Below are 15981 nucleotides of genomic sequence, written 5' to 3' on the forward strand. Positions count from 1 at the left end.
ATTTCTTGTTACCTTGCCGCACAAAAAGTGTAATATAGAGCAACCAAAAATCATATGTACCCTAAACTAGTACCAACAAAACTGCCACCCTATCCCGTAGTTTCTAAAATGGGGTCACTTTTTTGGAGTTTCTACTCTAGGGGTGCATCAGGGGGGCTTCAAATGGGACATGGTGTCAAAAAAACCAGTCCAGCAAAATATGCCTTCCAAAAACCATATGGTGTTCCTTTCCTTCTGCGCCCTGCCATGTGCCCGTACAGCTGTTTACGACCACATATGGGGTGTTTCTGTAAACTACAGAATTAGGGCCATAAATAATGAGTTTTGTTTGGCTGTTAACCCTTGCTTTGTAACTGGAAAAAAAATATTAAAATGGAAAATCTGCCAAAAAAGTGAAATTTTGAAATTGTATCTCTATTTTCCATTAAATCTTGTGCAACACCTAAAGGGTTAACAAAGTTTGTAAAATCAGTTTTGAATACCTTGAGGGGTGTAGTTTCTTAGATGGGGTCACTTTTATGGAGTTTATAATCTAGGGGTGCATCAGGGGGGCTTCAAATGGGACATGGTGCCAAAAAAAACAGTCCAGCAAAATCAGCCCTCCAAAAACCAAACGGCGCACCTTTCACTCTACGCCCCGCTGTGTGCCCGTACAGTAGTTTACGGCCACATATGGGGTGTTTCTGTAAACAGCAGAGTCAGGGCAATAAAGATACAGTCTTGTTTGGCTGTTAACCCTTGCTTTGTTAGTGGAAAAAATGGGTTAAAATGGAAAATTAGGCAAAAAAATGAAATTCTTAAATTTCATCGCCATTTGCCAATAACTCTTGTGCAACACCTAAAGGGTTAACGACGTATGTAAAATCAGTTTTGAATACCTTGAGGGGTGTAGTTTCTTAGATGGGGTCACTTTTAGGGAGTTTCTCCTCTAGGGGTGCATCAGGGGGCTTCAAATGGGACATGGTGTAAATAAACCAGTCCATAAAAATCAGCCTTCCAAAAACCAAACGGCGCACCTTTCACTCTACGCCCCGCTGTGTGGCCGTACAGTAGTTTACGGCCACATATTGGGTGTTTCTGTAAATGGCAGAGTCAGGGCAATAAAGATACAGTCTTGTTTGGCTGTTAACCCTTGGTTTGTTAGTGGAAAAAATGGGTTAAAATGAAAAATTAGACAAAAAAATGAAATTCTCAAATTTCCTCCCTATTTGCCAATAACTCTTGTGCAACACCTAAAGGGTTAACAACGTATGCAAAATCAGTTTTGAATACCTTGAGGGGTGTAGTTTCTTAGATGGGGTCATTTTTGGGTGGTTTCTATAATGTAAGCCTCGCAAAGTGACTTGAGACCTGAACTGGTCCCTAGAAATTGAGTTTTTGTAAATTTCGGAAAAATTTCAAGATTTGCTTCTAAACTTCTAAGCCTTATAACATCCCCAAAAAATAAAATATCATTCCCAAAACAATTCAAACATGAAGTAGACATATGGGGAATGTAAAGTCATCACAATTTTTGGGGGTATTACTATGTATTACAGAAGTAGAGAAACTGAAACTTTGAAATTTGCTAATTTTTTTCAAATTTTTGTTAAATTAGGTATTTTTTGGTGCAAAAAAAATTTTTTTTTTGACTCCATTTTACCAGTGTCATGAAGTACAATATGTGACGAAAAAACAATCTCAGAACGGCCTGGATAAGTTAAACCGTTTTAAAGTTATCAGCACTTAAAGAGACTCTGGTCAGATTTTCAAAAAATGGCCTGGTCCTAAGGTGTAAAAAGGCTGTGTCCTTAAGGGGTTAAAGAGGTTGTGTCACTTCGGCGAGTGGCATTTTTCATGTAGAGAAGGTAATACAAGGCACTTATTAATGTATGGTTATTATCCATATTGCTTTCTTTGCTTGCTTGATTTATTTTTTCATCACGTTATACACTGCCAGTTTTCATGGTTATGACCACCCCGCAATCCATCAGTGGCCATGCTTGCACACTATAGGAAAAAGTGCCGACTTCTCTGTTGGCCGGAACTGTAGGAGCTCACATAGGTCGGTGCTTTTTTCTATAGTGTGCAAGCACGGCCACCACTGCGGGATTGCGGGGTGGTCGTAACCATGGAAACTAGCAGTGTATAATGTGATGGAAAAAATTAATCCAGCCAGCAAAGGAAGCAATATGGATAATAACAATACGTTAATGGCTTGTATTAACTTGCTTGTGACTTCTCTTTAAAATATAAGTAAACCTCTAATTCTTTGCACATCATGGGGTTATTCCCATACAAAGTGATCATTGGCATGTCCATGGATCCAGAGAATGAAGGGGCTGATGTACTGGCTTAGTTCTGCCAGTGGAGCTCCTGGCTACCTGTGGTGTAGGGAACTACTGATGGCCCGATTTACTTGAATAGGCCTGTGCCGCAGCCCCCTGCACACCTGCTGGTCGATAGTGTCCCTGTGAAGGGGCGTGCAGTGCTAATCCAGCAATCCCACCCATTTATTCTCAGGATCTTAGATTGCCTCCACATTGTTGTATTTTTATTTTTCTGTTTTCTTCAGAATACTGAAGTAGAGATGTGAAGACAGTTTGCAGCATGTTGTGATTCCTTTGTTTCATTGTAATCCTTTGCCAAGTTTATGTTCATTTGAGGTGTGGTGATTTTATATCCTGTTTCTCGTCTTATGCTGCAGTATGGCAGGAGTAAAATTCCATGCGCTCCTTGCTTATCCGCTGCTTTTTGGGAACCTATGCTGTAAAAATAGAAAGGAAATGAGGCGATAAGTCTAATAATTATCCTTCTTATTTTGTTGAACAGCAAATTAATGTAAACTCAGCTGCATTGTATGTGTCTATTTTTTGTCTATACAAGAAAAAGGGTCGGCACTGCTGATTGTGACAAATGTCCAACTGTATTCACACCTGCACCCGCAACGTGCAATACAGTTGCAAGAAAAAGTATGTGAACCCTTTGCAATGATATGGATTTTTGCACAAATTGGTCATAAAATGTGATCTGATCTTCATCTAAGTCACAACAATAGACAATCACAGTCTGCTTAAACTAATAACACACAAAGAATTAAATGTTACCATGTTTTTATTGAACACACCATGTAAACATTCACAGTGCAGGTAGAAAAAGTATGTGAACCCTTGGATTTAATAACTGGTTGAACCTCCTTTGGCAGCAATAACTTCAACCAAACGTTTCCTGTAGTTGCAGATCAGACGTGCACAACGGTCAGGAGTAATTCTTGACCATTCCTCTTTACAGAACTGTTTCAGTTCAGCAATATTCTTGGGATGTCTGGTGTGAATCGCTTTCTTGAGGTCGTGCCACAGCATCTCAATCGGGTTGAGGTCAGGACTCTGACTGGGCCACTCCAGAAGGCGTATTTTCTTCTGTTTAAGCCATTCTGTTGTTGATTTACTTCTATGCTTTGGGTCGTTGTCCTGTTGCAACACCCATCTTCTGTTGAGCTTCAGCTGGTGGACAGATGGCCTTAGGTTCTCCTGCAAAATGTCTTCATAAACTTGGGAATTCATTTTTCCTTCGATGATAGCTATCCTTCCAGGCCCTGACGCAGCAAAGCAGCCCCAAACCATGATGCCCCCACCACCATACTTCACAGTTGGGATGAGGTTTTGATGTTGGTGTGCTGTGCCTCTTTTTCTCCACACATAGTGTTGTGTGTTTCTTCCAAACAAATCAACTTTGGTTTCATCTGTCCACAGAATATTTTGCCAGTACTGCTGTGGAACATCCAGGTGCTCTTGTGCAAACTGTAAACGTGCAGCAATGTCTTTTTTTGGACAGCAGTGGCTTCCTCTGTAGTATCCTCCCATGAAATCCATTCTTGTTTAGTGTTTTATGTATCGTAGATTCGCTAACAGGGATGTTAACATATGCCAGAGACTTTTGTAAGTCTTTAGCTGACACTCTAGGATTCTTTTTCACCTCATTGAGCAGTCTGCGCAGTGCTCTTGCAGTCATCTTTACAGGACGGCCACTCCTAGGGAGAGTAGCAGCAGTGCTGAACTTTCTCCATTTATAGACAATTTGTCTTACCGTGGACTGATGAACAGCAAGGCTTTTGGAGATACTTTTATAACCCTTTCCAGCTTTATGCAAGTCAACAATTCTTAATCGTAGGTCTTCTGAGAGCTCTTTTGTGCGAGGCATCATTCACATCAGGCAATACTTCTTGTGAAAAGCAAACCCAGAACTGGTGTGTGTTTTTTATAGGGCAGGGCAGCTGTAACCAACACCTCCAATCTCATCTCATTGATTGGACTCCAGTTGGCTGACACCCCACTCCAATTAGCTCTTGGAGATGTCCTAAGTCTAGGGGCTCACATACTTTTTCCACCTGCACTGTAAATGTTTACATGGTGTGTTCAATAAAAACATGGAGTGGCCCAGTCAGAGTCCTGACCTCAACCTGATTGAGATGCTGTGGCACGACCTCAAGAAAGCGATTCACACCAGACATCCCAAGAATATTGCTGAACTGAAACAGTTCTGTAAAGAGGAATGGTCAAGAATTACTCCTGACCGTTGTGCACGTCTGATCTGCAACTACAGGAAACGTTTGGTTGAAGTTATTGCTGCCAAAGGAGGTTCAACCAGTTATTAAATCCAAGGGTTCACATACTTTTTCTACCTGCACTGTGAATGTTTACATGGTGTGTTCAATAAAAACATGGTAACATTTAATTCTTTGTGTGTTATTAGTTTAAGCAGACTGTGATTGTCTATTGTTGTGACTTAGATGAAGATCAGATCACATTTTATGACCAATTTGTGCAGAAATCCATATCATTCCAAAGGGTTTACATACTTTTTCTTGCAACTGTATATGGTGGTGCTCTGCTTGATAGCCATGCAAAAATCAACGAATAAAATAAAAATGAATAGCGGCACTTACCATAAAGTAATATTTGCAGCTTTATTCTGGTTAAAAACTGGAAGGTGCGGGCACCGCACAGATGAATCGGGCAACAGCCGTTTCGCGCTACATGCACTTTGTCAAGCCTCCCATGACGTGGTCGGGGGGTATGCACAATTTATAACACTCCTGCTGACGCGTCGTGCTGAACAGGTGGGATGATCATTCCCAATCGATACATAATACACACATCAAAACAAAATAAACCCATGTAAAAAAAACATTAAAACTATTCAAACAAAAACCGCCAGGTCGTTCTTGTCATTCAGTCCTAGAGAACTCATCGCACTAGTTTTAATAATCCATGCAGCCTCCCTCTAACATTTTTACTTATTATATTTACATATTCAATTACTCGTGTAATCACAGCCATTGTTAGAAGAAAGGAAAAAAAGCATCCGTCGGCAGGATCAACTCTATTAAACCAGGCATTCGGTTTTGGTGGGGTTAATCCTGCTGAGTAACATCATACCTTTCTTGTGAAAAATGGTTGTGACATTTCCCAACCAAAGGGCTCTTATTTTTCTACAAATGTGGGCTTCAGTGCACCATTCAAGTGAATGGAACAAGCACTTGTAATTACACTGCGCCACCAAGACTTCCAAGACGATGCGCAGTATAATCTTGAAGAGGAAGCAGTGCTTGTAAGAGCTCCACCTCCTCTTGAAACACCTGATCAGTGGGGCTTTCAGGAGTGGGACCCCCACTGTGTGTACTTGCTGCACAACTCCTTTAAGGGCCCTTTACACTGCCAGATATCCGTTTGAACGCTCATTGGTGATAATCTACCAGTGTAAAGGTGCCGAACGTTTCCCTCATTCATCGGGTAATAGGGTCCTTGGTGCAGTCACCTAAATTATCGTTTGCTGCCATCTAAACAGCCTCTGCTGCCAGCGAATGATTCTGTATGGGGAGGAGCGGAAACATTAGCCATTGCTCCTCCACTTACTGTGAAGGAGATTGCTGCATGTAAATGCAGTAGTCTTCTCCACTAACGAGCAGGCGATTGTTGGGAACGGACGCTTAATTCGCATATTGGGCCATGTAAAGGGACCTTTTGCAGATAGAGCAACGTCTTATCTGAACATGGGATCGTTCTTTTGGCCGACCAACAGCCCGTCTAACCACACCATAGATCAGCCAGCAAACACTTGTTTGTTGGCTGCTGATTGGATCTTTTGTGCATAATGTTTTTATGACTGCTTGTAAACCAGGTATGTGCTGGTGACAATGTGAACACTGTATGATGGCCGAACGATTGTACAAATGATCGTTCATCCTCAATGTGGCTGTTTAATTGCCCTTTAAACTAGTGCAGATTGACTTATATGGTCAGGTGGTACTCGTGGTCCCACACCAGCCGTGTATTCAAGTCTGCAGCCAGTTCAAGGTTGCAAGGAGTCCTGGACATCCCTGTCAAAAGTATAAGAGGAATCTGCACTCCACGTACAGATCAACATGTGCAACGTTTCAACCTCTAAGAGGTCTTTATCAGTCTTTTCTGATGCTTGTGGGAGAAGCCGATCTCATGGGACACATACAGAATTTTCAAAATATTTTTGGTTGCCATATGAGACAGAATAGAATCAAACAAGAACGAGAGGGATTGATGCATTTTCTACATACACGGATGACATAATTAGTGGTAGATGCTTTGTGTGTTTTTTTTTTTTTGTTTTTTTTTTTCCCCACTATGTCATTCTTATTCAGTTTTTACTATTTACAGGGAAGGTCCATGTCTCTCACCACTTTCTTCCGAACAGCAAGGAACGTCATGAATATGTGCTTCAGCAAAGAGCCAACTGTAGCAGAGGTTGAGGTGAGCAAATAACTGTCCCCTCCATACATGTATTGTATAGTGTAGGAGATCTTGAGTCTTGTTATGTCATTTTTATCTTGGAAAAATACTTAAGAATGTCCTCCCAGGATGGATGACTGCGTATGCAGTTCTCCTGGATACCGCTCAAAATTGAAACAACGCTAAAGGAAGGGGAGCAGTAACAATTTAAAAATAGTCCAGCAAAAATTTTTTGGTAGTGTGCAAACATGTGCACTGCTGCTGAATTGCAGGGTGGTTCGCGGCGCCTAATTCACTTATTTTGGTTTTACAGCTTGACAAGGGGACGTAGCTTAAATTAGAGTTCCCATCTGGGACATTGATGGCATATCTATAGTCATCTCTTTGACCAGCTCCTACATCCAGAATGGAAATCCTGTCTAAAATGTAGATAGCTTAAAATTGAACTAAACTTTGATGATTTTTTTGTGAACGTGTACCTAATGCCCTAATAATAGTTTTTGTAATATAGTTTATTAATGTATTTAGTATTTTTATTACACTTTTTTTACCCCCCTAAAGCGCACCTTTCCCTGTGCACTTAAAATTCACGTCTCTGTACACCACTGACTGCTTAGCAGTGTACAAAGTACTCATTTTATGAATGGGGCCACAGCGCAGTAAGTACGGGCAGGAGCGCAGATTTCTGCCCCCCGGAGGTTTACAAACTTTTGGCATAGCACATGGGTACCCGGTAACCATATGCTATGCCAGGATTAGCTTAGCGGAGTAGGGTAAGGATGCGCCACATATATCATTTTGTGCATGGATATTTTTTTGTACAACGTTGGACAAACCATTGGCTGGCTTATTTTCCAGCAAAATATATTTTGGTGCACGTTGAGGGCATGTTGCTAGGATATGCCATCAATGTCAGATCGGCGCCGGCCACACCTCGGGGATTCTCTCCTCTTTCCAGAATGAGGCCCCTGAATTGAAGGGAGAGCACACTGGGCTTGTGCAGCTTGCTGTTCATTCATCTGTCACCGCCATACGACTACTGGAAATGGCGTTTTTAGAAACTGCCATAGCGGTTTACGGAGGGTGGCGGTGTATGCTCTCCTCTCAGTGGTAAATGTGGATCATCCTAAGCCAGTTTAGACGTGCTACATTTTAGAAAGGATTAGTAAATCTGTCCCAGTGGCTTTACTGACCTGTATTCTGTCCGGCTGTATAGTTTGTGAACTGTTGAGGGTTTCCAGAGGTAGTCCTGCTAATGATGGGTATTCCAGCCCATATGGGATATTCATGGCGTATCTGACCTGTATAAGGCCTCTTTCACACGGCCGTTTTTTTTTTTTTCCCGTTTACTGGCCGTTTTTTGCGGTCCGTATACGGAACCATTGATTTCAATGGTTCCGCAAAAAAAATGGAATGTACTCCGTATGCATTCCGTTTCCGTTTTTCCGTTCCGTTTTAACATAGAACATGTCCTATATTTGGCCGCAAATCACGTTCCGTGGCTCTATTAAAGTCTATGGGTCCGCAAAAAACGGAATGCATACGGAAGTGCATCCGTATGTCTTCCGTATCCGTTCCGTTTTTTGCGGATCCATCTATTGAAAATGTTATGCCCAGCCCAATTTTTTCTATGAAATTACTGTATACTGTATTTGCCATAGGGAAAAACGGAACGGAAAAACGGAAACACAACGGAAACGGAACAACGGATCAGTTTAAAACGGACCGCAAAACACTGAAAAAGACATACTGTCGTGTGAAAGAGGCCTAATAGCGCTGTGTTTCATGGGGAGTGGAGAGCAGCTGCTAGCAATAATCTTTGGTGAACATGATATTTATGTCCTTGTAGGACTGCCTAAAGCTTCTAGAACCAGATAAATCTAGCCCTCTGAAATGGGATTGTGAAATATGAAGGAGCACCAGCATCATGTCGGAGGTCATTTTAGGACATTGCTGAACAAGCTGCGGATTATTATGTTCCTGTCATTGGGCCCTAATGCACTAGTGACAGAGTAAAAGGTTTAATGTATAGGAGGATAAATAACAAGCCATGATTTTGGAATATATATTAGGAAACTTAATACAAGAGGCAGATTTCCAGTCTGTAGCAGTTTGGCGGGGGCCGACACCTTTCGTTGCATTGCAGCTGGGAGAGGATTCAGCTGGGATTTAAAGGGGAACATTGCACCTGAACTGTGCTCTATTGCCTGACAATCTTAAGCCCCAAACGCGCCAGTCTTTATTATATCCTCCGAGAGATTGTGTATTATGTGCTCGGGTGTTTGTGAGAGGAGCCCGGTCTGGTTTTCCCATTGAACGCTAATAAAGTAACCATCTCAGACAATGGGTTTTCAGGCCTTGGATAATATTAACTTTGGAACAAGTTTGGAAATGATCCCTTCTGTTTACTCAAAGCAGGAAAAACCTGTGGGTTTACTGCAGTGCGGTATTTGCATAATCTAATGGGTGTCCTGGTGTATTTAAAGGGAACATTCCTGCGGGTGAGGTGTGCCACCTAACTTGCAAAATACTATACTACTGTATTTGTGTCCGCATCCGTTACGTAATTTTGCAGAATAGATGCGGACCTGTTAATTTCAATGGAGTCGCAAAAGGTGCTGACAGCACAGTTTCTGTCCGCACCCATACTTCTGTTCCATGGCCCCGCAATTGCGGATAAGAATAGGCATTTCTATCAGAGGAGTGGCCGCTCCGTTCTGCAAAATGCAGAACGCACATTACCAGTATTCGTGTTTTGCGGACCGCAAAACACATAAGGTCTTCTGAATGAGCCCTAAAGGTGCTCATTGGATGTAACCTTTTGGTATCTCACATTTCTCCTGGGGTGAAATAGGCTTCTGATGTCCATTCGTGTTTCGATGTGGATATTTATGCAACTTGGAGAATTCATCAAATCCTCAGTCTTTTTTTCTTTCTTCCTCTTAATTTTATTTCTCGCATCACTTGTGACTCCGGCCGTAGCTGATTTGTCTGCATGGTCTGTAACGCACATGCTTCAGTGATTGGCAGCACCGGTCTAGGGTCATGCCAAAGCATAGCATGAAAATGGCACACTGCAAGCAAATAATCCAAGCTATATCCATGCAAACTATGGTATCTGATAGTTCAGATTATCCAGATTCAGGAGACTGAGCAGATGAGCCTAGCGAGGCTTCCCTGGGGAAATAATAGCAGCAGATTTTATGTAAACATGTCATTTTTAGTTTTCTTTCAGATGATTCTTTGTCTTTGCAAGTTTTATGAAATGAAAAATGAAGCAACTTTGCAATAGTAGTTAGTTAACATTTAGTTCCTTCTGCTCCCCTGTAGGCTATGTGTCTCCATAGTAACAGACAACAAACAGACTTTGTGTTGTCTGATCATGCAGTCATACTTCTTTCTATCCGTCCTCTACTTCCAATCTAACCTACCAATTGTATGGTACAAAATGGAGGAAAGTATCAGTGCAAGACCAGACTACACAGAATTTGCTTCCTGTTACCATGGAAACATAGTCTGCATTGGACCTGTAGAAATAAAATGCTAGGAAACTATTAAAGGCGTTGGCCACCTTCTGGCTGCTTGTGACCAATGTGTTATATGACACTTACTAATGTAGCCTTTCTCGAAATTCTGCACCATTTTCTGTATTTCAAAAGGTATCTTCCCTTGTTTACAAAGTCTTTTGTACTGTCCATATAGAGGTCCTGTCCATAAAATGGCCACCGATGGAGGGTCATGTGACCAGGCAGATCACCTCCTTGTGATGTCTTCTCCATTCTAACGCACTGCACCTGCCAACTGTACTTATTCTTTTGAGAGTTTAGTGCAGATGCAGTGTCTGTCTCCTCTATTCATGGAGGGGATTGCAGAGGACCTCTGTGGGCAGCACAAAAGGGGGTATACCTGATAAAATATAGAACACTATATTAGTAAGTGCCATATAATCATCTCACTAACACAATGGTCAACAGTTAGCAGAAAGTGGCCAACCCCTTTAATGAAGATCTATTGCAAAGTTGCCTAATTTTTCATTTTAGATGTATTGGGACAATAAAAAAAGAACAGTGGTGTGAAGGTGACCATACCCTTTAAACACTGAAGACACATGAGACCCCAATATGAAGCTAGTGATAACACGGCTCTTCTTATTTCAGCAAGAGTATTGGCGGATTGTTGAGCAGAAGACTTGTCACGTTGCTGTGCATTGTGGAAAGGTTGATACAAAGACTCATGGCAGTGGATTTCCTGTGGCTAAAGCGGAACCCTTTTCAAGGTGAGCAGATTAAATCCTGATGTCATCCATTACCACAATGCATTGTGCAGCCAGCCATACCTTTTCCTTCTATGTTTTATAGACATGGATGGAATCTTACAGTCCTTCCTAATAATTCAGGATCCATCCTGCGTCACCTTGGTGCTGTGCCTGGTAAGTGCTTCACGTTAGTTATTTTTTTCACAGATTGTACCTTTCTTATACAGCTTAGTTTCTAAGGTTCCTTTCCCAGTCTACGATCTTGTGGTTATTGCTCCTTAGAGAGCAAAGCATACTCCATTGACAATATATGGGTTATCTAATGGTTCTGCTTTCGCCATGGCTCGTGTCAACATGATGGTGATCGCCAGAGGTGATGAATACTTTTGAGCTATATGAAACCTCTTGTTCCACCGTAAAGAATTTCATATACAGATGTGCTCTGTTCACACTATGTATAACAGAAGGCGCAGCACTATGCAGGATCTGACTTACAACAGTACCACCTCATGGACTTCTAATGGGCTCCACTGGGATTTCTGCTGCACCTGCTCCTAGAGACTGTTTGCCCACCTCTTTTCACACCCTTCTCTTGATGGACAGGGCCAGGCAGCGCTGCTCTCCTCCCGTCGGTCGTGTCCACTAAGAAAATCGTCCCCGTTCAGTATTCGGCGCAGGCGCAGTGAGGGAAGGACGCTCGGCGGCTGCTGGCTTCCTCACTGTCCCTGCGCTGAAAACGTCACCTTGGGGAAGCCAGCTGTCGGAGAACGTCCTTCCCACACTGCGCCTGCGCCGAATACTGAACAGGACGGCGCAGGCACAGAATTTTCTTAGTAGACTCAGCCGGTGGGAGGAGAGCAGCGCTGCCCTGTCAATCAAGAGAAAGGCGTGAAAAGAGGTGGGCAAACTAAGTCTCTAGGAGCAGGAGCAACGCGCCCCCCCCCCCCCCCCCCCCCCCCCCCCAAAAAAAAAACCTCCCCCGGTCCTAGAGGCAAGTTTGTTTTTCTCAATAAAGGCTTCAGGCAGTGAGATGGCACTAATATAGTTATGTTCAGCTGATATTAGCACATCGCTAATGTCAGCCAGCTTAATACCCATTTTTTAGGTGACAGAAACCCTTTAAGAGAAGATTGTTACGTTTGTGAATAAATAATCACTACCACATTAGGTACTGCAGTGTCGTCAAGGCCTTAAATTTCTATTAGTCATATTTAAACTGACCTAAAATGAGATTATAGTATAATAAAACGCACCTCTGGGATAGTATGATAACCGGCGTTGTGGCCTACTGATCTTGCCCTTTTTCCAGATAGTGTCTTTGATTTATTTATTTGTATTATCTTCTTGCATCTCTTATGTCTTTATACTGTCCATTGAATACTTTATTTTCCTGTTCCAGGAGTAACAATTCCTTGGCTTAATATTGGCATGGTTTTTTCTACCTCATGCTGGTCTCGCGACCAAAATCACCTTCCCTACATTGACTACTTACACACTGGTGCTGATTGCATTTGGTAAGTGCTGATGGGGTCAACGTATACTTGGCTTTCTACAGATGACAAGAGGGTGCTCTGTATAGCATCCATCATAGGTATCTGTTTAAAAATTAAATGGAGACATCTTAAGATTTTCAGTAGCTTTTCATGACAGATCTGTTACACAGATGCCATTATACTAATGCGTCAATTGGATGCCGAACAGTGACATCTGTCACCCCTAGGCTATAATGGCATTCGTTTCATAAATGCGTCATGAAAAGCCATTGCTAAGCTCATGACATCCATAAACAGATGCCATTGTAACCTACAAGTAAAGGTTGCCGCTGTTAGGCATGTCTCCATATAATATATGTGAGTTTATCCTGGCATACATGCCAAATGGAGATAAAAAAAAAAAAACGTGAACACCTGTAGAAACAGAAATTCTTCATCTTCCCAGTTTAGTTAAAGGGGTTGTGCCACAAAACATGTTCTACATTTTAATTTACATGTAATTAAAAATTTAGTTTAGCCAGTGAGCTATTCAATAAAATGTATCTGTATAGCACCACCTGCTGTTTGTTCTTTTCCTCTTTTCTCTGTCCACCTCACTGAGGTGGTCGCACATGCTTAGGTTAAATCTTCAACTGCCACCAGCCATATTGACTGTTAGAAGTTGCTACAGCAGTAAGGACATGCCCCCTAAGAACCCAGCCCCCCCCCCTCCCCCCAGAGCTGCAGCCTGAAGAGGACTCCAGCATAACAAAAACCGGACGGATCCGTTATGCTGGCCATAGACTTCTATCATGACGGAATGCCACTAAAGGCATTCCGTTATGCATTCCCTCATGGATTTGCGTTATGGTCCGTGGTAACGGAATCCATAACGCATTTCAGCATATACCTGAACCCGAACTTCAAAATATCCCTAATTACCATGTCTGCCATAGCAGGCAGCTGCACCAACACCAATAACGAAAACTATGTGAAATTTACTGCAAATTCACAGTCAATAGGGAAGTTAGATCAATTCCAGAACGCAATTGTTATGTATTGCATTTTTTACAAGTGGTTTTTGGTGACTTTGTTTTATTTTGTAAAGCCAGTTTCTGGCTTTTTTAAAAAGTCCTATGGAAAACAAATTGGGAGTAACTGCCAGAATAATGAGACCTAACTAGAGCATGCTGTATTTTGGGGAAAAAAAAAATATGGCATTGGCCTCAAACGCTAAAACACGTTGGGAGGAATGTATCCTTCCCTTTGAGGCAAAAAAACAAAACAAAAATTGGCACCAATTTTTTGTAAATGTTCACGACTTTTCTGCCGAAAGCAGGGCCTAATAGACTTCTGTACATGACAGGTCTGGAGCTCTGGTAAGCCCCTCAGCTGCCAAAGCAACCCCTCAGTGGTGATGATGTACAAGAAGGAGCTCCCCCGTCTTTAACCACTTAGATGTTGAGGTCAGCATTCACTGCAGCATCTAAGTGGCTAATATGCTGGGATGGGAGTCTGTTCAATTCCTGGCCGTAAAAGCAGGAAACCAGCTGTTTAATACAGCAGGGCTTAGAAAGGATAGAGGTGGAACTTTGTGGGACTTCACAAATTCCCTAATGTTGAGTTTTCCCCCATTGTATGTAGACGTTACCATAATTTGCTATAGTGTGTGAATCCAGCCTTATAAAGGTGCGGTCTGATATAGTTTTTAGAATGAGGATTGTAATATCGGAAAATAATTCTTCCGTTTTTACACGAAATTACTGGCGTTGCATTATATAGTACTACCCATCTGGTACATATATTATAGGTATTATAATCGCTATCTAAATAGACACACTTGTCCTTATGTAAGACAACTCGCGCAGACAAAAAGGAGGGCACTGTCTCCCACTTTGCTGTTGTAAAATTTTCTGTGTTATTATACAGGTATTGCATTCCGGCTGAGGAAGAGAGCAAACTTGAAAAAGTGGTACATACTCTACTTCAAGCCAATGGTACTCCTGGTCTTCAAATGCTTGAAAGCAGTGTCATGGTAAGTTCATGCTGTGCCCACATGGCAATCTGTGCAGCTTGGGACAGATTAAGACTATACATTGTGTGTGCCATTGATTGGTCATTCATAAACATGATCTGTGATATATAGTAATATGCTCAGCAATGGCAAAGGCTTGTACTTTAATGGTGGACATACTGCATATACAGTGCTGCTTGAAAGTTTGTGAACTCTTCAGAATTTTCTAGATTTCTGCATAAATTTAATCTAAAATTACTGGATGAAAATAAAGTTAACCAAATCAAACAAAGGAGTCAAAAATATTAGACTTGGCCATTTATTTTTGAGGAAGATGATCCAGTATCATGTGAGTGGCAAAAGTATGTGATCCTTTGCCTTCCGTATCTGGTGTGATGCTGCTTGTGCAGCAATAATTGCAACTAAACTTTCTTTTGGTAATTGTTGATTAGTCCTGCACATTGGCTTGGAGGAATTTTAGCCCATTCCTCAATATAAGACAGCCTCGAATTTATTATGTTGGTGAGTAGCCTCCCACGAACTGCTTGCTTCAGGTCCTTCCACAACATTTCTTTTGGGTTAAGGTCAGAACTTTGCCATTTCAAAACATTAACCTTATTCTTTTTTAACGATTCACCACATTAACATATATTCTGACATTTTCCTTTAGAATTTCCTTGTATAATTCAGAATTCATTGTTTCATCATTGATGGCAAGCTGTCCTGGCCCAGATGCAGGATGGCTTGCTATCAATGATCAAATCATGATACTACCACCACCATGCTTCGCATATGGGATGAGGTTTTTGTGCAGTGTTTTCCTTTCTCCAGACATAACGCTTCTCATTTAAACCAAATAGTTCTATTCTGGTCTCATCTGTACATAAAACATTGTTTCTATAGATTTCTGACTTGTCCACATGATCTTCAGCAAATGGCATATGTTGTTTTTCGAGAGCAGTGACTTTCTCCTCGCATTCCTGACATACACACCATTGTTGCTCAGTGTCCTCCTGATGGTGGACTCATAAACATTAACTTTAGCTAATGTGAGAATGAGAAAGGCTTTTTTGGCTCAGAGCTTACCTTGGGTTCCTTCATGACTTACTAGACATGCCTTGCTCTTGGCATGATCATTGTTGGTTGAGGGTGCTAATGGCCTTGAGTTTCTTCCATTTGTACACCATCTTTCTGACTGGATTAGTGGAGTCAAAACTGTTTAGAGTTGATTTTATAACCTTTTCCAGCCTGATGAGCATCAACAATGTCTCTTCTGAGGTCTTCAGAAATCTCCTTTGTTGATGCCATGATACACTTCAACAAACATGTATTGTTAAGATCAGACGTCAATAGATTCCTGTTCTTTAAATAAAGCAGGTCGTCCAGTCGCTCTGATTGTCATACCATTAATTTAAAACGCCTGACTCTAATGTCATCTTCGCATAATCTGCTAATCCTTAAGGGTCACAAATTTATGCCACTTATAGACATGTGACA

General features: G+C 41.7%; 1 protein-coding gene across 3 annotated transcripts in view; it reads left to right on the forward strand.

Moving 5' to 3' along the window:
• Positions 1-15981, forward strand: part of JARID2 (jumonji and AT-rich interaction domain containing 2) — a 146224-nt gene that overhangs the window by 113587 nt on the left and 16656 nt on the right. For all 3 annotated transcript variants that reach the window (XM_040432615.1, XM_040432613.1, XM_040432616.1), the window contains 5 exons: positions 6672-6764; positions 10901-11019; positions 11102-11172; positions 12398-12512; positions 14400-14505. In XM_040432615.1, coding sequence (XP_040288549.1) covers positions 6672-6764; positions 10901-11019; positions 11102-11172; positions 12398-12512; positions 14400-14505 — 504 coding nt within the window. The remainder of the gene's footprint in view (positions 1-6671; positions 6765-10900; positions 11020-11101; positions 11173-12397; positions 12513-14399; positions 14506-15981) is intronic.

The sequence above is a fragment of the Bufo bufo genome, chromosome 5 (assembly GCF_905171765.1).
Source record: "Bufo bufo chromosome 5, aBufBuf1.1, whole genome shotgun sequence".
Taxonomy (NCBI): Eukaryota; Metazoa; Chordata; class Amphibia; order Anura; family Bufonidae; genus Bufo; species Bufo bufo.